The 22210-nt window shown below is 40.1% G+C and overlaps 1 protein-coding gene across 1 annotated transcript in view; it reads left to right on the top strand.

The window, feature by feature from the left end:
- FGD6 (FYVE, RhoGEF and PH domain containing 6) overlaps positions 1-22210 on the top strand; it is a 77483-nt gene that overhangs the window by 13986 nt on the left and 41287 nt on the right. Inside the window, 3 exon segments of the mRNA XM_010008067.1 lie at positions 493-523; positions 526-2983; positions 20344-20491. Coding sequence (XP_010006369.1) covers positions 493-523; positions 526-2983; positions 20344-20491 — 2637 coding nt within the window.

The raw sequence follows: 22210 nt of genomic DNA, 5'->3' as shown, positions 1-22210 counted from the left end.
GGAAAGAGGAAGTTTAGATTGCACATTTCCAAAGGTGGCAGGTGAAGGGACTTGAACTATCCTGGTAGTTACCCTAGCTGTTCTGTTATATTCATAGCTTATTATACCTGAGGCACTTAACGTATTTGCACCATGTTTAACTGGTATTTTAATAAACTGTAAAACCAGGCTAATCTACTATTATTCTTTTTTATTAACATCATACTTATATTTGTATTATACATCATCTTAGTATCTGACCAAGGACATTCACTTTAATAAAGTTTGGGTGATGTTTGTTTTTTTTTCATTAAACTGTTTTTTTAATGAATAAGTTATCCTTGAAGACTTTTCCCACCACTCCTTGATTGTGCCTGTTAGAATGAAGAAAGGCAACTAGTAAAGCAGTGGTAGGGAAGGGAGGCATAATGCTGGAAAAAGCTGTATACACACACACAGCTCCTGTAGATCATGTAATTTAAATGTTACAAAATTAATTATACTGCAATACAGGTGGAGTTGTTTTGTGAGCTGATGTTGACTAAAGTCTTTGTTTTCCATCCTTCCTAGAAATTAAGAAGCCACCAGTGGCCCCCAAACCAAAATTTGTGGTAGGACACAAGGCGACACCTCCACCTGTTGCACCAAAACCTGATGTTGTACTTTCTGGTGTTATACAAGCAGCAAGGAAAACCAAGCCAGCAATTGCACCAAAACCAAAAGTTCTCAAGAGCTCATCCATTCCGGAAGTTAAACCTCCATCATCTACACAAAGAAGCACAAAAAGCTTTGAGGAGCATAGGGGAGATTCTTCTCAAACGCTTGACCACTTGAACTATAAAAATGAAGCCTCGGAAGGGAGTTCTGATAATACAGCATATATTCTGCCAATGTCATCTTGCAAATTTGAATGCCTTCATAAGCTCGGAAATGGGGAGAACACTTGTAAAACTCAGATAATTTTTGAGCACTTTGAAAACTTAGAGAACATCAAAGTTGGTGAAAAAACTGCACTAGCTCTGGGTAATAGTGACAGTGAAAAACTGGCAAATAGAAATCAGGTGGTTTTGAAAGCCAGCATTTTGGAAGAAAAACTTAAGGATGTTCTAACTCATGGTGTATTTCCTAACAGCAGTCCTGTGAGGCACAGGTGTGCAAACAAACTTGATAAAAGAAATGGCAGCAGTTCCAAGAATGACGTTAAAATAGAGTTTATGGAACTTGTGCACTCTTCATCATCTTCTGAGGTAGCTAAAGGGAAGCAGCAAAGTACAGACAGAAAGCTCGCTGCTGATGAGTTTCAGGTGTCTGAAATTTGTCCTACTTTGGCTGAAAATAACCACAGTTGTTTCTGCTCATTGGACCAGGAAATCCCGGAAAATGAAAATTTAAGTAGCAATAATACATTTTCAGGTGAAATGGGTATGAAAGCAGATGCTGATAAAACCTCCTCCGAAGCATCTTCTGTCCTGAGCTCAGAAGTGCTTCCTGTCCCTAAGCCAAGGAAGCCACGTGCTGCATGTCTTGTCCGTCAGGATGGCATAGACACCACAACAGAAGGAACAAAGGAATCATCTAATTCAGAGAGAGATTCCTCTAGGCCTGTGGAACAAAGCTTTAAAAAGCCAGCAAAAATTAATATTCTTGTTCAAAGCGTTTGTTATAACAATAATACAGAAATGCTTAATCCTGGAAAATGTGAGATAACTCAAAGAAATGCAGACAAAATGCATCAGGTGAAGGAACCTGCTGTGGAAGCGTCAACGTCACAAAGTCTTTTGCCTCAGTTGTCACACAAGATGTCTGATTCAGTGGAAAGTGTTGAATGTTCTTCAGATGCAGACTGTCACTTAGTTAACTCTATCGATGAGGTGACAGATGATGCCAGTATGCTAGATGCTGTGGACAAAAGGACTAACTTTGTTAGATGTGATACTTTGTCCATGAGTTTGCCAAAGCAACTCAAATTAACTGGCAGTCAGCACTTGCCTGCTTCCAGTATCGTCCATGTTTCCTCACAAAAATTGGAAGAAGTTAAAATAAAGAATGAAAATTCTCCAAGAATTGTTCCTAAGAAGCCACAGAGGCATAGCCTACCAGCTGCTGGTGTGCTGAAAAAAGCTGCATCAGCAGAGCTTGTGGAGAAGAGTTCTTATACCTCCAACGAGGACAAATTGAACAGTGTTCTGGAAGGGTCTCACTTCACGCGTCCGCCAGCAAAGGAGCAAGGCACACTGTCATCCTGTGACATACCCAGACGTTCTTCTGAGAAACCTGTCTGGAAGTTACCTCATCCAATTCTTCCATTTTCAGGAAATTCAGAATCATTAAAAAACGCTAACATAGCAACCAGCTTCAACCACTTGACTGTTGTGACAAAGCCGAGGGCCAAATCTCTCTCTGCTGTAGACATGGAAAGGACAGACAAGCCTTGCAAAGACCATCAGAAGAAAAACAGCTTGAAAAAGTTTCTCAACATGAAACTGTCTGTTTGCTTAATGAAAAGTGACTTCCAAAAATTTCTGTCTAAAGGCAGCCAATCAATGGATAGTGCTATTGCCAACCTTACCCCCAGGGATGGGTATGGAAGTGGTAGCAGCCGGAATATAGCATCTGTAGGCAGTGAAAGGAAGGCTAAATCTGCCAAGGCACATTCTGTGGAAATAAGAAGTCCAGTGTTACAGAAGAAGAGGCAGAGAAACAGAAGTCAACCTGAGATGCGAAGTAACCAAAGGCTGGAGTCTTTAGATGGGAATGTACTGTTGGGAGAGAACTTACCACAAATGCTTCTGAATTCTGTATCCAGTGCTTGTGCTCCGGAGTATGAGAACGTGCGTTACTATGAGGAAATACCTGAATATGAGAACTTGCCTTTTGCAATGGGTGCTAAGAGAAATCTCCTCTTTGGATGTCCAAACTCCAGCAGTGTGGAAGAGCAGACCTCTGGTTTCTATGAGGTTGAAGAGCCTTGTGAAGCCACAAGAAGGAGTTTGAGACTTGGCAGGTAAAATGAAAAGTGAATTTAAACAGGTCCATTGTAATTCTGTTGGTTGTAAACAGAGAGGCTGTACCCCTTTCATTAAATGTAAGCAGGGCAGTTGTTGCTGAATATTTTTATATGCTTTTGCTGTTTTGAAAACTGTTTGCACTTGGTGAAGAAAAATTAGCTAGTTATTCCTTGTAAATTATAAAAATTTGGGAAACTAATGTAGGTGCTTTTCCAGATTTAAAGCAAATCAGTTACAGTCAATCATTTGTATCCAAGAATACTTAAATGGGGAGGCATGAACCTTACCACAGTCTTGAGATTACCTTGAATAAGCATCCATAGTGTGCACAGGTGCTAGGGTTGGGGGGGAATGAATATATTTTTAGATCAGCTAATAGATTGGGAAAAACAGATCTTTAGAGTGTGCAAATTCTTCATCAGGTCTTGAAAGCTTTATGGATATAACAGAAGATACTACCTTTCCCTGTATATAATGAGTCTTCTGTAACTCCCTGTGCTCCCAGCAAAGGTAGTAGTAGTGCATGAATTCTGTGACTCACACAGTGTTACTGAAAGATGGGGTTTGGTGATTCTGCAGGTTATTGCAGACTTCTGTTGTTTCAGGAGGCAGTGGAGACAGATAATACAGCAGATGCAAAAAGAGATTGGACCAATTAACAGATAAGTTCAAAACAGATGCATCATGGAATAGGCAGGAACAGATCTTTTAATATTTGTAGTACTGTGATTGTGGATGCTGGGAAGAGGAATGGGCCACAAAGAGTTGTTCTTCCCAAATAGCATTGTATATTGTGTCTGCCAGTGTGGTAACAGGTGAAGCATTGTTTTGACCCAGTACAGTATTATTAACTTAAGTTGGTCTTGCAGATCCTCAGGGTTTATCTCAAACTAGCCTGTGTACCTCGTAGTCCCCAACAAGCTTTTTTATACTGTTGATAGTATATGCATATTGACAATAAATGAGTTGGCTTATAGATAGTCACATTTAACTTAGATTTTCACTGAGAGTTGTTAAGCTTCAGTTCATTTTGGATGTGTATGTAGTGAATGCATGCTCCAAAGAATCTGAGTTTGCCATTCTTTAAGGGAGTATATTTTCTTACATAAAAGGAGACAAATATTTTAAGTGGAATCCTGTGTCAATAATTGTTTATAGAGTTGATACTCTCAATACTGGATTGTTTGATGGAAAGCATGGAGCCTTATCGTAGGAAGCAGGATTTCTTCTTATGGGGTTGGTATATTTCATAGAATCATAGAATCATAGAATCTTAGGGGCTGGAAGGGACCTCGAGAGATCATCTAGTCCAACCCCCCTGCCAGAGCAGGGTCACCTAGAGTACATCACACAGGAACTCATCCAGGTAGGTTTTGAATGTCTCCAGTGAAGGAGACTCCACAACCTCCCTGGGCAGTCTGTTCCAGTGCTCTGTCACTCTCACAGTAAAAAAATTTTTTCGGATATTCACCTTGAACCTCCTATGCTCCAATTTACACCCATTACCCCTTGTCCTATCACTGGTCATCACTGAGAAAAGCCTAACTCCGTCCCCCTGACACTCACCCCTTACATATTTGTAAACATTGATGAGGTCACCCCTCAGTCTCCTTTTCTCCAAGCTAAAGAGACCCAGCTCCCTCAGCCTTTCCTCATAAGGGAGATGTTCCACTCCCTTAATCATCTTCGTAGCTCTGCGCTGGACTCTTTCGAGCAGTTCCCTGTCCTTCTTGAACTGAGGGGCCCAGAACTGGACACAATACTCCAGATGTGGCCTCACCAATGCAGAATAGAGGGGGAGGAGAACCTCTCTTGACCTACTAACCACACCCTTTCTAATGCACCCCAGGATGCCATTGGCCTTCTTGGCCACAAGGGCACATTGCTGGCTCATGGTCATCCTCCTGTCTACCAGGACCCCCAGGTCTCTTTCACCTACACTACTCTCCAGCAGTTCAGCCCCCAACCTGTACTGGGACATGGTGTTGTTCTTCCCCAAATGTAAAACTCTGCACTTCCCCTTGTTGAATTTCATCATGTTTCTCCCCGCCCAACTCTCCAGCCTATCTAAGTCTCTCTGAATGGCAGCACAGCCTTCTGGTGTGTCAGCCACTCCTCCCAGCTTAGTGTCATCAGCAAACTTGCTGAGGGTACATTCTATACCCTCATCCAGGTCGTTGATGAAGATGTTGAACAACACCGGTCCCAGTACCGACCCCTGTGGGACTCCACTAGTCACACACCTCCAACCAGATTCTGCCCCATTGACTACAACTCTCTGACTCCTTCCTTTCAACCAGTTCCTAATCCACCTCACTACCTGATCACCAAACCCATACCTGATCAACTTATCTACATTTATTTATTCATGTGGTTGTTGAGCATTTTTCTTGTTTACAGTAGGGTGTTTCTTGGTATTGTCTTGGTACAGTTTAAGTTCCTGAGTGTATGCTTTTTGTGTAAATCTGATCTTTAGGTATCTTTTGGCGATTTTGACTGTGATGTCTTAGTACTCCTGTGAATTGGTTTACCTAAGAAGGGTGAGACCAAACTTAAATAAGGATCTATTTTATGTATTTATGTGATCTATTTTGGTTTCTGTTATGGTTCTGGGTCAGGTGAACGTATGTCTTTGCTTTAGTAAAAGAAAAAGACTTTTGCTGTATGAAGTATGGTAGGTATTACACTGTAATTACTCCTTGAGTGAAATTCTGTGATTCTTACCTGGCCAAATGTGAGACGTTTATAGTTATTCCCACTCCACACAAACCTTGCCCAGTACCAATGGTGTTCTAAGGGTTTAAATAATCTCTTGCACCCTGGCACATCTGGAACTGTAGCTGCTTTCTAAGCTGGATATTCTTGACATGACTGGGTTTGTGTTATGTTTTTCTTTTAAAAACACACCCTAGAAAACCATATCCAGAACTTTTATGTGTTGTGTTGTGTTTTGTTTTTTTTAAACTAGATTACATGGTCAGAAACTACCTTAGGAAACACTTAATGCATGCAGTTACTTCAGTTGATTTTAGGGAACAAAGAAATCCCTGAGAGAGAAAGGGACACAACGGGGCAGTGGTCTCCTGAGCTGGATCAGCTGCTGTTGAAAGCAGGTACAGGTACTCATTGTGGTTCTGGCTTTAGAGGTGTAAGGGTCAAGGGTGTAAGGACAGAGCCAGGCAGGCAGCTGCTCCAGTTTTCCCATCTGTTGTTATCTCAAACCCTTTGAAGCTTCGTTATCAGCACTGTCTTTCCTTTTCTGCATAGTTCTTTAAGAGCGTTTTTTAATTTCCTGGGCCAGGTGGCATTATAAAACCGGTTAGAGAAACAGTGCTGATGTTACTGAAATAATTACTGCTCGCATTTTCCCCAGCCTGTTGGAACATGCACTTAGGAATCTCATGTGCCATGATCTATGAAGACCTGAAATGCACTGCTAATGGACATCTCAAAGCAAATTGTCTTATGATTAAAGCCAACGTACAAATGAGATTGTTCTTCTGAGAAATTCATAAACTGTTTCCTTACAGTCGTAGTAGCGAATATGCAGTATAAGTCTGAATGGTAGGCTTGCCATTACCAGAAGAGTTTGTTGATGCCTTTTCCCCATGATACATTTCTTTCTGGAGGAAGAAATAAAATTTTCATAATGTACCCAGTGCTTTAGTGGTTACTGAGAAATTTTCTTCTGATCCCATCTAGTGAAACCAGTATACTTTAATGGAGAATGATCACAGCTTCTGACACTCTTACCCTAACTTCATCTGTCTTACTAAATTCAGATATGTTTTGTTTGCTTGGGGCCTTCCCACAGGGATTAAATGCAAATGGCAGGCCTATGTAATTAATGGTGGCTGTAAGTTGTCACTTACCACTTGATTTTGAGTTATTTGGTGTCAGTCTCCCTTATACCGAAGGTGGGCTTGGATTTGAAAGGAAGAGAACCAAGGTCCTGATACAGTGTGTGAACCACTGAGATTCAGTGAGGAACAAGCACTACTGATGGGAGAATGATGGGTGTTGCTGGTGTTATGTTATTCAGGGGAATACTCTCAAAGTAAGTAAAGGCAATGCCTTAGGAGCAGACAATCCATGCTTTGTTTCCACTAGAGAAAAAAGTTGTCTCTTGAAATAGTTTTTAAGGATTGTATATTTTGTCCTAGCCTACCAATTTAAAATTGGTGTCGTGAAGGTGTATGCATTATTATGAGGACTCTGTAATCAAGGTGAGTGAAGAACAGATGTTGTGGCATAAAAAATGTACTGTTAAATGTAAAAGAATTTTTCAATATGATTGTCTATCTATAGCTAACAACAGGGAAAGCAGCTCTCTGGGCATGTTTTGTTGAGTAATGAATGATTCAGGCCTGAAAAGGCAGGGCTGCTGGTACTGCCACAATTCATTTTAATGTTGTCAGAGACCAGTGGTTGAAACAGTTCTGTTTTGAATAATACCATTTTTTAAAAAAAAACCTCCTAATGAAAGAGAAACATCTATGCATTGGTTATTCTCTTTTTAGCGACAAACATTTATTCTGAGGAGGACAGTAAAATCTTCCTTAAAACCAAAAGTAAAGTTGAGTGTATATTTGTCCAGTTATCTAAAGATGCAAAAGAACAGTGAATGTGCCTTGGAACTTCTGTCATGCTGCAAAAACCAGAAACTTAAACTTTTCTGGATCTTGTGGTCTTACTTTTGGTATTTATGTTGTTCTAGGCAAGAGTATTGTACCTCAAGTGGAGTAAGTCTGCTCCTTCACCCTTCAGGGATTAGCACACTATGTACTGGCTACTTTTGACAGTGTTCTTCAAGATGCTGCAAATGTACATTACTACTACTTGATTTTGTAGAAATGTATGGCTGTCTCATTGTGTTTCTGGCTAGGATTTTTCTTTGGAAAGGCCTAGGGGGAAGTGCCATGTAATGACAATTCCTAATGTTGGTTTAATTAAAGACTGCTTCCTATTTTTTCCACCCCTGCTGATGTACAATAATCCATTTGGTTTCCAGAAATGAAAAATTTCAATGCAAAAAGTAAGCCTAGTTTTCCAGACGAAATTCTGCTCTGGTGACTGAGTACCCAGAGGTCAGTTAAGTGTCCATAAAAGCCTTCCTGGAATTTTGATTTTCAGTATTGAAATCTGTGTGGTGAAGCACCTTGCTTTGGTACATACTCCTCTTCAATGTATTGAACATTATTAGAGTTGAGACATGCTTCTGATGAGCAGTATTGCATCAGAGAAATGTGGTATTTAGGGAGAAATGTGGTTAGGTTAGGGGAGGGTGGGCTTTGTTTGTTTTGCAGTTGCAAAACTCCCATTCAAAAGCATTTCAAGAGAAACACTAAATTCACAAAACATCGTAGGGATCTAAATAGTTTTTTCAAACATGCACAAAATATGTTTTAGGCATTGAAGGTGTCATATTTATACATTCAAAACACATTTTACTGAATTTTATTGATGGATATGGTTTCCTGATAAGTGGAGTCCAGCTATGTAGATTTTTTAATTTTGTCTGCTTCTTAAAGATGATAAAGGATTAGTTTCTGATTTGAAGAAGGCAGGTTCCTTTTCCTTTATCAGCTCTGCAGTCTTGTCCTGTCTTCCAGTTGTCCCATGTGCTTCTAGCTGGTTTCTGCCACCCTTAGTTGATGTTAAATTATTTTTCTGCAGTTGTACCTCAGATTGTAAAGGACTAGCTTTGATAATATGCTTAAGATTTCCTGTCAGGCTCCATTATCTTTGGTCATGTGTTATCACTGGCTTTCTCTTTATATTCTGCTTCCTTGAGCCTGCTTTTTTCTTTTCCCCTCCCTACCTTGCTTTCTCATGTACGTGTTATGCAGCTGGCAGGCTTCTGAGGGCTTGTCAGTAAAGAGTGAGTCAGATGGCTCTGTCCTCTGCTTCCTGTGCAAGGCTGAATGCAAACCTGTCTGGCTGTCCCACCTCTGACGCTCAAGAGCTGGGAATGGGCAAAGCAATTCCCGGCTCCTGAACATAAATAATATGCAGTCTTGCTGACTTCTTACATTTTGCTTTTAATACAAAGTAACAAATTCTGTAACGAAGTTAGGGGTGTCTGTTCAGAGTCCAAATTAGTGAGAAATGGAAATATCGGTGAGAAGTGGTAACACTTTTTTTGGGGAATATTCCTTTGGGAAGGAACTGGGTGCATGCATTTAGTGGAACCCTTATCCTGGGGCTGAACACTGTTCTTGGAGCTCCTTTTCCTTCCCGAGTGTTAATCTGACTCTCTGACCTTGGGTCTGGAATTAATCTATTTAATAGTGTCAAAAGTATTATACACTACTAGGGTAGCATGTGAAACTACATGAAAGACTTGTGATTTATTTATTTATTTATTTGCTTAGGAAAGTGTATGGGGTGCTTTGGGCTTTTTCTGTTTCCTTGCAAGAATCTTTATCCAAATCAGTATCTCCATGGTCTGCTTTTGCAGTAAGAGAAGTTTTCTGTATTATTGGAGTGGGTTTCAGTTGTAAAGCTTTCTAGTTTATTCTTCTATACAACCTGAGAGAAAATACTTGAATGATAAGAAGATATGCACGCTGGGAAAATACTTGAATATTCTAAAGCAATGAGGGAGAGGTGTGCCAATTCCCACCATTCCCTCCTTGCCCACCTTTCTTTTTTTTTTTTAAATCAGGATAAATAGGAACTTTCTTGCTTTAAAAGAATCTTGACTCACACTTCTGAATAGGTGTATGAGATATGCTGATTTAATTTGTTTTTGTGTTGGGAAAAATTCTGAGGTCTCTTGCAATCTCAGTCCAATGAGGGAGAGAAAGGAGCTGGAGAACTGCATTTTTTCAATACCAAGTCCATTATTCTAGTATACAATCTAGTCTTGAAAGGGTTTGAAAGGTCTTATGAAACGATAACAATTGCAAAGACCTCAAAGATTGTAACGAAAGAGAATTTTTGTCTTCTGAGTGGCTTTGATATTTCTTTCACCCCTCTTTTTAAGGGCTCTCTGATTATGGTAACAGAAAGAGGTAAGTGAAGCAGGTTGACATGGACACAGCAGAGGGAAACTTGGCAGAGTTGGAAGTGCAATAATGACAGACTTCTTATTGGATGGTATCACAAGTGCTACATAAAAATAGATGTGGCTCTTGACGTTATCTTTTTCCTGCGTATGGCTGGGACTGGGTGTGTTTATGAGTGTGAGCAAGCTGACAGTGGCAGTGACAGAGGCAGGCGCTGCTGGCTGAACTCTGCCACTCTTCAGAAGGTTTAGTGGTTACTTTTGTCACCGTCTAGAAAATGACACCACGTTAACCTTGGTGCACATGCAGTCTGTATGCACTGGGAGAGCCGTCGACTCCGCTGTCCTTTGTTTTACACTGAAGTGCTCACCACAGATGGCAAAAATGTCTTAACTGGGCTGTTCCCATCAATCCCCCTGGTACAATACAAGGATGTCCTCATCCTTCCTCCCGGTGACGTTGCCTCATCTCAGTATGTTGGCTCTTGCCTTCGCCTGAAGGGCAGCTTAGTGTGATGTGAGGGGCCCTGAAGTAAGCAAAGCTGCACATAAAGCCCTTTAGCAGTCTTCTAGCCTGCATCCTAACCCTCCTATTTATGGAAAACAGGAACTCGGGTGTCACACGCCTTCATAAATTAGACTCCGATGCTTTATCTTTTTATTTCCTCTTTTATTCCATGTTTGTTTTTTTCCTAATTTCAGCAATCTTCTTATGTATTTCCTTTTCCTTAAGATGGAGAAAGCTAAGTCAGAATTGGATATTTGTTGCTGGGTGCTGACTTTTCTCCCCCACCTCCAACATGTGTGCTCTGTCTCCAGCTGCCAACCACAGTGTAAATTGCAGGTTAACAAAATGTAGCTCCAGAAAGTATCTCAGATGTCAAATGTGACATGAGAATTGATGAAAGACCCATTTATGTGCTCGACAACAGCCTTTTCCTGTGGGTTATTTCTAGCATTGGCTCAGGAAATGTGTCTGCAAAGCTCCAAAGTTCTCTGGTTTGTATGGTGATATTTTAACTGCAGCAAGTTTTAATGTAATTGTATATGTAACACAGTAAAATTTTTTTGGGCATAAAATAAATGTCAGGAAGGAAAGCAATCGAAATATTAACTTCATTTTTTATTTAAATGCCAACAGTGATACTGATATGCCTCATTTACCCAACATTTATATTGGATCCAGTCAAAGATGTTTTAACAAATAGACTTATAAAAGTATGTAGCTGTGCAGTAGCAGTAGACAAGTTTTAGGCTAAGGAATGCACATTTTGTGTTAGATGCTAGAACCCAAGAATTTTCTTCTAAAAATATTAAGCTTGCATAAATTTTAATTTTTCCTTAAAATATCTTTGTGCTTATGAAAAACTTCTCTATTCAAGCAGGAGTGGACTTGGAGATTTTTTTTTTTTTCAGGTGCATGTAAATACATAAAAGGAGCTTTAAGCAAAAATGCAATTCTGATAGCTACAATCTGAGCCTTATGGCTTGGTGATTTCATCTGCACCCAGTTCAGCTGATTTTTGTGTTTCAGTGGTGTTTTGTTTTTTTTTCCCCAGTGGTGTTCCTGGGCATAGGATATTTCAGACTGATTTTTGAGTTGAGCTGAGAAGTTTAGAGAAGGTGTCTAAATCCCATTCTTCTAAGCTGTGCTAAAGATTAGAGCAAGAGGGTGCACAAGTCCAGTCTTGCAAACTGGTCAATTATTCTTTACAGCTAGTGAGAGTTGATTTCAACAAAATTATTTCAACCTCTGTTTTCCAGCAGACTACCCAGGAAGCTGCATCAGCTCCTGTGTGTGCAGGCAGTTGTGTGCTTAAAAGTTAAGTCACTCCATGTTTATGTTAAATCTCAGTCACTGCTTTTTGAGTAGCCCACTACTTAGCTTTCCTTTGTCACCTTCTAGGTATCTGACCTGTAAAAAATGGAGTGTGATAGGCTGTGCATCGTTTCTAACCTGAAATAGCATTTTAAAGACAGGTTATACAGCCCTGCTTTTGGGGATGAGGTCACAAAGAAAGGCATAAAAATAATGATCAGTCAATAAAAAGGTACTTAGGCAGGGCACTGCATGAACTTTCATTTTAGGAGAGCTCAAGTAGTTGAACATTGGAACGTCATGGTAGCTCTGGGAAGGTAAAGACAGTTTTGTTTGAACTAGTTATTAATAAAATACATGTTTCTCACTTGGTCTAAGTTTTCCCTTTCCTATTTGATGCACTTGGTTTGAGATTTTTGTCACATTTTTATTATAGTTTTATAGAAGTCTGCTCAATGAGTGAGTGGAAAGTAAAGTGTTCTTTTTCTTCTGATCCCACTGTGCTTTCCCAATAAACATTTTCCTACTAGGGTCTGTTTTGTGAATTGAGAGAAGTTAGAATAGCAGGTCCTGATTGTAAATGAGTGTTGTATTTTGGTGGTCTTGTTTCATATTGTTTGTTTTCATTTCCATGCCAGGAGTTTTTCCCAAAAGTCCTGGCTGTGAGCACTGTTGATGTGCAGCCCCTGCTATGAAGGAGGTCTGGAAATGAGAATGAATAAGGGAAGGCAGAAAGCTGTGAATTCTGCAAAGACCTTTCATTTTACTTACCCTGGGAGGCAGGTGATCCCCCACAGCTTTAGGTGGTGATGGGAAGAACTGATGCAGCAGAAACTCCATTCCCAGTACAGCTCTCCAGGCAAGGGATTAAATCCATGGGTTTTGCTGCAGTATTTCACTTTCCAGTCCCAACGCTCAAGGCTCTCCCCTTGTTATCTTCTTGGATTATATTCTGCACTTATGCTTGTTAGACCAGCACTGCTCAGGAGCTGAACAGGCCCACTGCAAGCACCTATTTTCTTGAAGACTTTTAAAACTGAGACCTCCTTTTTTTTTTTTTTTTTTTTTTTTTTTTTTTTTTTTTTTTTTTTTTTTTTTTTTTTTTTTTTTTTTTTTTTTTTTTTTCTTTGAGTCTGGAAACATCTGAAGCATGCGTGTGTGTTTGTGTTGAACTTTCCAAGGAATGGAGGAATTGTCAACAAATGGTCTTGCTGAAGATCACTCCTGCGAGCACAGGAGGCTGCCTGCGGCGAGAGCAAACCTTGGGCACCTCTGGCTGCTAGAGCTCATGCTTTCAAATCACAGCTAAATATGGAGATAATCCGAGAGCTGTTTGCACCTTTTTTAAACTGTGCTTTTAAAAGTCGTGCAACCAGAGTGTGCACCCAACTGTACCGATCATAGTATGTGTGAAATGGAGTGACCAACAGAATGGATCACTTAAAAAAAAGGCACAAAAGCGATGAAGTGTAAAACAAACACAAAAATGTTGTTCTTTAATTTTTGCTTAGAATGCGATTCAGATTGATTCCTCTCTTCTTGTTGAGGAAAGAAGAAGTGCTGACTTGGCCTGAGGATAACAAATGCTAAACTAAGTGCTGCTGGATGCAAATGTTAGAATAACTTAGTTCCAGCAAGTCAGGTGTTGCACTTAGCAACATGCTCAGGCAAGTATTGAAGGAGCTGCCAGTGACATGATCTAACAGGCTACATGTGGTGGTAGCTCTCGGCAGTGTTTGTGATATCCTTGCCCAGAAAACCCAGGTGTGAGCAAGGAGTGCCAGAGGTAAAGACTGGGACAAAGAGGGTAGTTCTTGGTGTTCCTCTTGGCAGGAGCAAACTCCTGGTATTCCCACCTGGTCCCTCTCTGTAGCCAGCCCTTTGCTGAAAGGCAGCAGACAGCTTTTGAAGTACAAGTGGCTCTGAACCAAAATCCATTTTATATAGATTGTCTTGAGCTTCTCTTTTGACAGTGTATCATGATCATCAACGATCCTGACTTCCTGTAAAATACATGGATGCTTATGCATGCATACATTGCATATGAGATAACTTCAAATAATTCTGCTTGAATTCTTGAAGTCTTTAAATTGAGGTTTGAAAAAGTGACTTGATGTGCACAGATAATTTTAAGTTGGAGTTGCTCAGCTGGATGCTGGTTATTTGTTTTCTAGCTGTGATTCTTGAGGAGTGTTTATGTTTGCAATTGTACCCTTAAAGTTGCCTAATGACCCCAGAGAGAATATAGCACAACAGTTAAAAGTGATGCAACTAATAATGGATTCATTGGTGTAGTTTGTTTGCCTCTTGTTTTGTGGTGCTTTTTTTTTAACGGCTGTTACAGAGGTCTGTGTCATTCCTCAGCCATGTCACTTAGGGAAGGATGGTTCTCCAAAGGAACTAAGGAACCTCATGGGTGTGATCTGTTACAGGTGGTCTTAAAAACATAAATAAAAGGGAGATCAAGATTAACTGCCAGTCATGTTCCTTAGCATCAGACCAATAAAAACTCCTGTTCTTTTGGTTTTAGTCCTAATAACACCTAAAACTTATTAAAATCATTGAGTTGTCACTGGAGAAGAACAAATGGCATAACTTAAATGCTATCGTGTAAGATCCTGTTTGAGAGGACACCTTTGCTATCCCACTCTCTCGCTGTGGAAAAAGCACCATTTTTGGCAGAGAAGTTGAAGGCCAAGCAGCTTGGCTGCAGTAAGGCAACCAGTCCGCAGTGCTGGCAGCCAATCCAGCACTGCGAGAGCCACAGTGGTATCCATCAGCCTTTCTCACACTGTCCTTTACAGCCAGAGAGGAGAGACGTGATCTCAGCTTCAGCTCTTTCAGTGCATCTGTCATTAAGCCAGAAAGGTGACTGATGCTGTAGGAATAACTCAGATAAGTAAGCCACCTGGTCCAGGCTGCATTTCATCCTCATTTACTGCTTAAGGGTCTGGGATGCCTGAAGGAGAAATGAAAAGTGGGGGGATGATGAGGGAGGGAAGTGTTTAGCTATAATGGCAGACAGTCACCACTGTGAAGAGAATCTGTAGTTGAAATGATGAGGGGAATGTGGTTGGTTAGGGTCCAGGTGCATCTGAAGTGATATGAAGTTCATCTTTATGCTTTCCAGACTGGTTTGTGAGAGAAAATGTGCTGATGGGCTTCTTCAGAGTGGTTGTGTAGCTGAGGTATTGCAGCAAAATATAACTCAACCAAAAAGTGCATTAATTGATGTCGTTATTAATCTTGATGATCACTAATCCCCTCATATATTTTCTTAAGACTTCTATAGGAGCCCACTAGGGATCTTGGTTAGTAGTCATTATCATCTGTGCTTTGCTGAGTATGCTTGCTTTCTAGAATTGATTTCCTTTTTTCCAAAAACCTGCAGTAAATAAATATTAAAGATACTGGACTGTCTTAAATAATAAGTATTAAATAAAAGCAAAAGGAAGTTCACTGAACAAAACCAAGCAGTTATTAACCAAGTAAAGTTTTCAGTTTTGTTTTGACTTTCCAAGAGCATCTTCTGTTGTCTTGAGGACCCAAATCAGATAACTGCTTCTTAATTTGTTTTGGTATCTTATCTTGATTTCTATATTTACAGCCTTTCCTTATGCCTCAGAAAAGAGTCTGATTTTAGATAGGACCTAACAGAAAAGATGCCACATCTGAAAAAGAGATGAACTGGCAATAGGAATTGTTACCTCTCTGGAGGAAAGTGAGATGAGAGCAGCTGTAAAAGACTGTGAAATGCTATAACAATACAAAAAGGATTCGAGATTAAATGTTGCAGTAGGGTACACTTGTTGGCTCTTATATTTTGGTGTGTATTGTTTTAGTTGAGTAGGAGATTCACATTGTGTAACTTCACCTGTATGTTGAAGGCTTTCTTAAAAGTAAACTAAAGCACCCACAAAAAACCTGCAGTGAAATCCTGGAGGAAGAGACAGAAGTATGACAAAGATGCTGAGAGAGACCTAGAAAAAGCAGGGTAGACTGGACACCCCTTTTAACATAACAAAAGGATGTTAAAAGAATAATTTAGCAGTGGTATATGCCAGGTTCTGTTCATTCAGCATTCCTGTGTATTTTTTATTACTTACTGCAAGTAGAAAAAGCATCTAAAAATAATGAAGATCACAAGAAAGTATGTGAAAAGCAACAGTGTGGATGAACCTTCCAACAAACATTTTGGAGTTGCAGGAACTTGCTTTTTAGTAGTTATAGTGATGCTAACATTTGAAGTAATTCTTATATACCATACAGTACTTACTGTTGGGGCATCCCCTGACTGAGAATCTCTCTCAATCATCTCAGTCAAGCTTAAAATACTAAGAGCCTTCTAAATTAATTGGGAGCTGAGAATGAAATGCTAATTTTGACTTCAGGCTACAGTGTCCTATGCAGTGTCTAAGTCAATAGTGCCTGAAAACGAAGCCTCAGACTTATTTGAAATATCTATAATAATACAAATAAGCTAGTCTGAGCTAGTGTTGGTCATCTTTTGAAGACAATAAGAGGTTTTTATGCTGATTAGGGTTTATTTTTCTGGCTTTTAATAGCGACTCTTAAGTTTTGACAGTTTATCTTGCTGCACATCTGACTAGGACTGGCATGTTTTTTTTCATTACTGTTTTACTATTGCATTAGGAAAATACAGCATAATCTATATGCTTCATCTCATAAACTGCACATTCCGAGGCAAACTAATGATCCCTTCATTTTATGTGTCAAATAAAAAAGCCCCACATCTATATTTAGGTAACTTGCTCACAAGATAAGGCAAGTTAGTCTTACTCAGTGGGCAGCATGGTGAGTTGTCAGTGATGGTGTCTCACATGACTGATAATGCAGAAGTTTCTCTTGGTAGTGCTGTGGGTAGGACAAAGAATCGTGATGAAGAGGGAACAAGATATAGATAGTTCACAGTATCCCCAAAATACCTATCAGGAGAGCTGCTTAAAAATAACAGCTACTGCGTGCCTATGTATTTTGGAAAAGGAGAATTGATACATGGTAGAAAAGGTTATTTTTGTTTAGAGGTTTACTCTAAATTACTCTATTTCCAGGCTTATTTAAAGGCTCCACGGGATTTCACTTTGCCTGGAGATAACTTTAAGAGAACTATATATACACTTATGTTCTAGATTACTTCAGAGGTAAAAGTACAGAAAGAATTATCAGTAAATACAAAACTGCTTTCTGTTTCGACAGAAGAGCCACAGTGTTTGTGATGGAAGGTTAAGGTGTAAGGTACGATAACAACAGACCAGCACAGTGACTTTGTCACCATCCTCTGAAGCAGAGGACACAGCTGCAGAGGAGTTCATCTGCCCATGGCTGTAGTAGACATCTTATCCCTGAACCAGCAGCTTGTTTGACTCTGGAAAATGGCTGGGTGTGAAATGGCTTTTGGTATTGGTCATCTAATCATCCACTGCGTTTTTTCTTTATAAACCAAAGGAAGAAGAAGAAAAAAAATTAGACCACAAAAAAAACCTCAACAAAATTTGGAGAGGGTGGAAAAATTTGAGGGCTCTATTAGTCTGTGAGCTGAGCAAATACAAGGTAAAGTCATACAGGCATTACTCCGTAATCCCTGAGATGCTTTGAGTGGTGGGGCAGATATTGCAGACAAGACTTGGTAGCTTGGTTCTCTCAGCTCTCATAGCTTCCATTACAGGAATAGCAGGTGCATATGCACCACAGAGGCAAGAAGAGGAGCTTGCTGCTTAAAGGTTTTTGTGATTCCAAGGAAGAGAAAAAAAAAAAGTATACTTTGAATGGCTGTCAACTGTGAATACTTGCTAAACATCCTAAATCACAAGTAGTTAATTATTAAAAAGTTTTAGTAGGTTTTTTGCTGAGCTTTTCCATTTGCCAATTCATCTTTCATTTAGAAATTGTTTGCCCAACACAGGCCAGCTAGTTGGATCTTTGTCCTTCAGTAGTGATGTGACTTATGTTTGTGGAAGCAGAATACAGCCTCAGCTAGAAATATGCTTGTCTCTGACTTTAAAAGTGGCAGGTTTTCTGAAACTTGAAATGTTGGCACGGTTGCCCTGAAAAGTTTAAATGGAAAATGATAGCAAAACGTGGGAGTGGGTTTCCTGTGGAATTTACCCAGGCAAAAGAACCATGATTTCACAAGTGCAAAAATAATGTTTTCTTAATGGGAAGGAATTTTAGTTAAAGGAAATCAAAGCAGCAATTAAAACAAATATTAAGTATTGGGAAAAGGGCAATGAAATGTCCATCCACAAAAGTAAAATTTAATAGTTAAAGGACTAAAAAATGTGGTTGGAGATAAAGCAGATAATACAAATAAAAATAAAGCAAACAATTGCAACAGAAAAAAAATATCCCAGATCAGATGTAGATTGAGTGACAGATATGGATGGTAGAACTGAGTAATACAGTAAAGGAAGGAAGAGCAGTCGTAGTTCTGTTGCAGGTTTTCAGTAAAGTATGGGGATGTATCAACCTCACATAATGCTACAGACGTAATACATATGTTTGTAATCTAGAAAATAAAAGGGTATGAGATGGCATCTGCTAAAATAAACATTTCCAGGCCAACAGGTTGTTTGACTGTGAATTAGACAGGCTAGACTAGGAGTTTTGAGTTGCTGAAGTTGACAAGTAACTGCAGAAGTTTTAGCATCCTGCTAGTGCAGTTCCAGGGGAAGCTCCAGTGAAATGCCACTTCCTCAAGCTCGTGCAGATTCCATGGGAACCATCCCTGGCAAACTCCATGCACTGTTGTCCTCAGTGGCCATCTCTCTAGTGACTGCTGTCTTCCCATGTGAAGCTGATGGTTTCCCAACTGAAGTAACTGGGTGTCTCTCAGCACCCTGGGTGCTCCCCACTTGGCTCAGGGTCTCATTTGAACTCAGTGATCAGCTTGCAAACTGCTTTCCCCCCCTGCGCTATTCTCTTCTGGGAGACAGTAACTGCTTGGGTGTTTCCTGAGTCCTTCCTGTGTTGTCTTAATAGAACCAAGCTATTTTAATCTTTTCTGTGTCTTTGTGGCTGACCAAAGCCTGTCTTCAGGCTGACTTATCTTTTCTTCATCTCTAAATATATTTCTATTTGTGATTAGCATTTGTGTGGTTGTTTGTTTTTTTATTTTAACTCTGCCTTGAGCATTGAATAATCAACACCTTGCTGTGGCTGCTAGAGCATCCCCACACAGCTGGTATTCCTTACTTCTTCTCTTCAGGTTACTGGGATCCAGGCTGACAGGTTTTCTTTCTGGTAACTATCATGTTTGGAGGTGGCGAGTCTGCAGAGTTGCCCTCCATCCTAGTTTTCTTACAATTCAAAGGCAAGAAAAGAAAAGATCAGTTGTAGCCACCCCTTGCATAGGGAGGCAGAGGGCAGCTGTAGGGAGAAGTGTGTAACCCTAACATATGTTGGCTGCATAAGATTAGGTGTTGATCAGCACAGTGAGATCTCTGCTGGCTGCAACAGCTTGGGGACAAGGGCTTCTGAATTCCTTTTTTTTTGTTTTGTATGTTAGCTAATTACTCTTGGCTCATATCACAGTGATATGCCAGCTGTGGCATTCCAGCATCTTTTTACAGGCATCGAACACACATTATGTGACTTAAGCCCAGTTTTAGTGTAATTGGTGATTATCAGATATTTTAAAGGATAAAAAGTAGGAGCCCAGGGTTTGGCTGTGTTTCTATGTAACTTTACCAAAACATCAGTCTGTTTCCTCTAGTCTCTGTTTTCTTTTTTATCTTTCTCTACCCCCTTTTCTATTTTCTTCTAGGATTGCATTTGTTGTCAAGGATAGTTAGAGGAGAAATGCTGTGTGCCTGTCTCGTGCAATTTCTGTATTGCAAATACATCTGAAGCTGATGAAGTGAGACCTTTCTAAAACAAGGTTTTACTTTATAGGCTTGACAGCTACCTGGGAGGTGTGTATCTCTGGGGGATGGGAGTTCTTAATCACAAAAGGTTCTGCTTTTTTGTTCTTAAGGAGAATTATTGGACAACACAGTTACAATATTGCCATCCCTGACACAGTTATTTAGCCTGTGCACTGAGAAACATCCCTATATGATACACACATGCAGCTAAAATTTCAGACAAAGTTCCAGTATGAATATCCTGTCTGGAACAAATCCTGATGGTATGAGGAAGAGGAGAGCAACATGGCTTATCCTTCTGGCACACAGTACAAATGTCACACTATACATTCATGTATCAGTAAGGGAATGGATTTATCACACTTTGCTGTCAGGCAAACTCTGATGAACAAGAATAAATACTGCAAAGGAACTGTGGATTTTACTTGCTGTCAGCAAGCATTGTATCCATACCAGCATAGATAGGACGCTGAAGAGTCGTGAGTCTACCGTGGAAGAGTAGTCACTGTCGCCATTTTCAGATTGCCCACTGCTGCTTTCAGTGTTTCTGATACCCCACAATAAATGGTATACTTGGTAAAATAGAGAGCTCTTTACATAAATAAAGTATGATATGTTTATTTACTATACATATTTTAATTTTAGGTCCTTAGAAGAACACCATGATCATCCTAATGTGGTAATGGGAGATCTTCAGTCAGATGAAGAAGATATCATGAACAGTTCTGATGAAGATGATGACACAAATTCTGATTCCAGCAAAGGGGAACCTGATCCTCAAGATGATAAACAGGTGTTGTTGTTTTTTCTTCATCTTCTGGAGCTTTTTCTCACTCTTGCACTGTTTTGTAAGCTGTAACCTAAAAGGCATTGAGTCAACATAACTTTATATATTTATTTTCATCATTCTTATTGATTAGGTTTTTTTTTTCTAAAAATTTCAATTTCATATGTGCACATTAGCCTGCTACAGAGAGGTCCAGTTTAGAAATATCCCACTAGAAGGTATGTGTTGCTTGGCATATTTGTTGTGGACCTTTCACTGAGTTGTGGAGCTGTAGACCTGCCTACTGTGTCTCTCTCATAGAGCTACATGCGCAGATATATGTTTAGAGATCTTCAGTTTTGAGACTTGTAAATACCTTTTAACAAGGCTTTCTATGCCTTGCAGATCCTAGAGGGCAGAGTGTACTATTGTGCACTGATCATTTAAAAAGCAGCCTTGATATGTCAGCCTTGGTGAAGCCCAAGGAAAGGTGCCAGGTAAAGGCTATGAGGTCTAAAAAGTTCCTTCTGAAAAATCTCTTGGAACCTGTGGTTTTGCCTGGATGGTCCTATTTCAGGGGTCTTGGCCATGCAGCAAAGGCTGTGTCCCAGTAACCATTCCTGTGCAGGCAGCTTTCTTGCATGTTTTGCATACTAACTAACCAGCCAAATCCCTGCTTGGTGCACAGAGGACAGATGACTGAACTTCCTTTCCAGTGGTATGAAACACAAAGGGCTCAATGTGCCTTTCAGTATTTAAGTTCTTTAACTCACTCCATTGGAGCTGGGGAGACTATTGGTGTGTGCAAGGGACCTGCCACTGTAGGATTGCAGAGCAACCTCTGTGGCCCTTGGAGGACAGTAAGCCATGCTTGACTGTTGTGGTTGAGATCTGACCTTCTGCTAGCTTCTGTGAGTGCCAGCTTGAAATGATTTCACCTATTTTAACCTTACTTCTTCTTCAAATGAGGAGCAGCAAGACAGTGCTAACTGCTCTAGAGTGATGTTAAGTTCTGGGGATTGTATCCCTCTCCTTGGGGATATCCACTTCCTTACTTCTCAGTCTTAGATGCCCTGACACAAGCCTGCCCCTGCGTCAGTGTCTCATCTTGGCACCAGTCCTGGCAGTTCTGTTTCCTTTGATAGTAGTTATATTTGTTTCCTTTTCTTTAAAATGAATAATAATTTAAAAAAAACAAATGAAGAAACCAAACAAACACAATGAGGTGACTTTTTAGTGGTGGAAGAGAAGACTTGATGATGATGTATGGGACCCAAATGTCATTTAGCCAAATTTGAAAGGAATAAATCTGGAGAGAGTGAAGAAGGTACATGGACGTGTTAGTGTTGGCCTTTTGGTTGCTTGAATTTGGGGAAAGTATCTGCAGGTTGTGGCTGAGCTTTGACTAGGGGTGACAATCAGGCTTAAGGTAGGAAGAAGAGAGGGGTGTTCTGCTTCTTCAGGATAAAGTGAACAATGCAGAAATCTGCTATTGCTGGACCCAAGGGTTCCTGCCTGAACACTAGTAATAACATGGAGTCAAAAGAGTGTACCTTGCCATTTTTGCACTATTCTGACTCCACTGCTTGGGAATAATTAGAACTGATGGCTGCATTGAGTAGAAAAATAACACATCTGTATGCTGTGCAAACTGAACATACCCTGGGTGTAATTAAAAGCTCAGCACCTGCTGCTAAAGTGATTGTACTAATCTGATACATGCAACATCAGAGTGGTTACCAGGGG

The sequence above is a fragment of the Chaetura pelagica genome, unplaced genomic scaffold (assembly GCF_000747805.2).
Source record: "Chaetura pelagica isolate M959 unplaced genomic scaffold, ChaPel_1.0 scaffold50, whole genome shotgun sequence".
Classification (NCBI taxonomy): domain Eukaryota; kingdom Metazoa; phylum Chordata; class Aves; order Apodiformes; family Apodidae; genus Chaetura; species Chaetura pelagica.
Note: the sequence above shows the minus strand (reverse complement) of the source record. Positions and strands in the feature narration are given on the sequence as shown.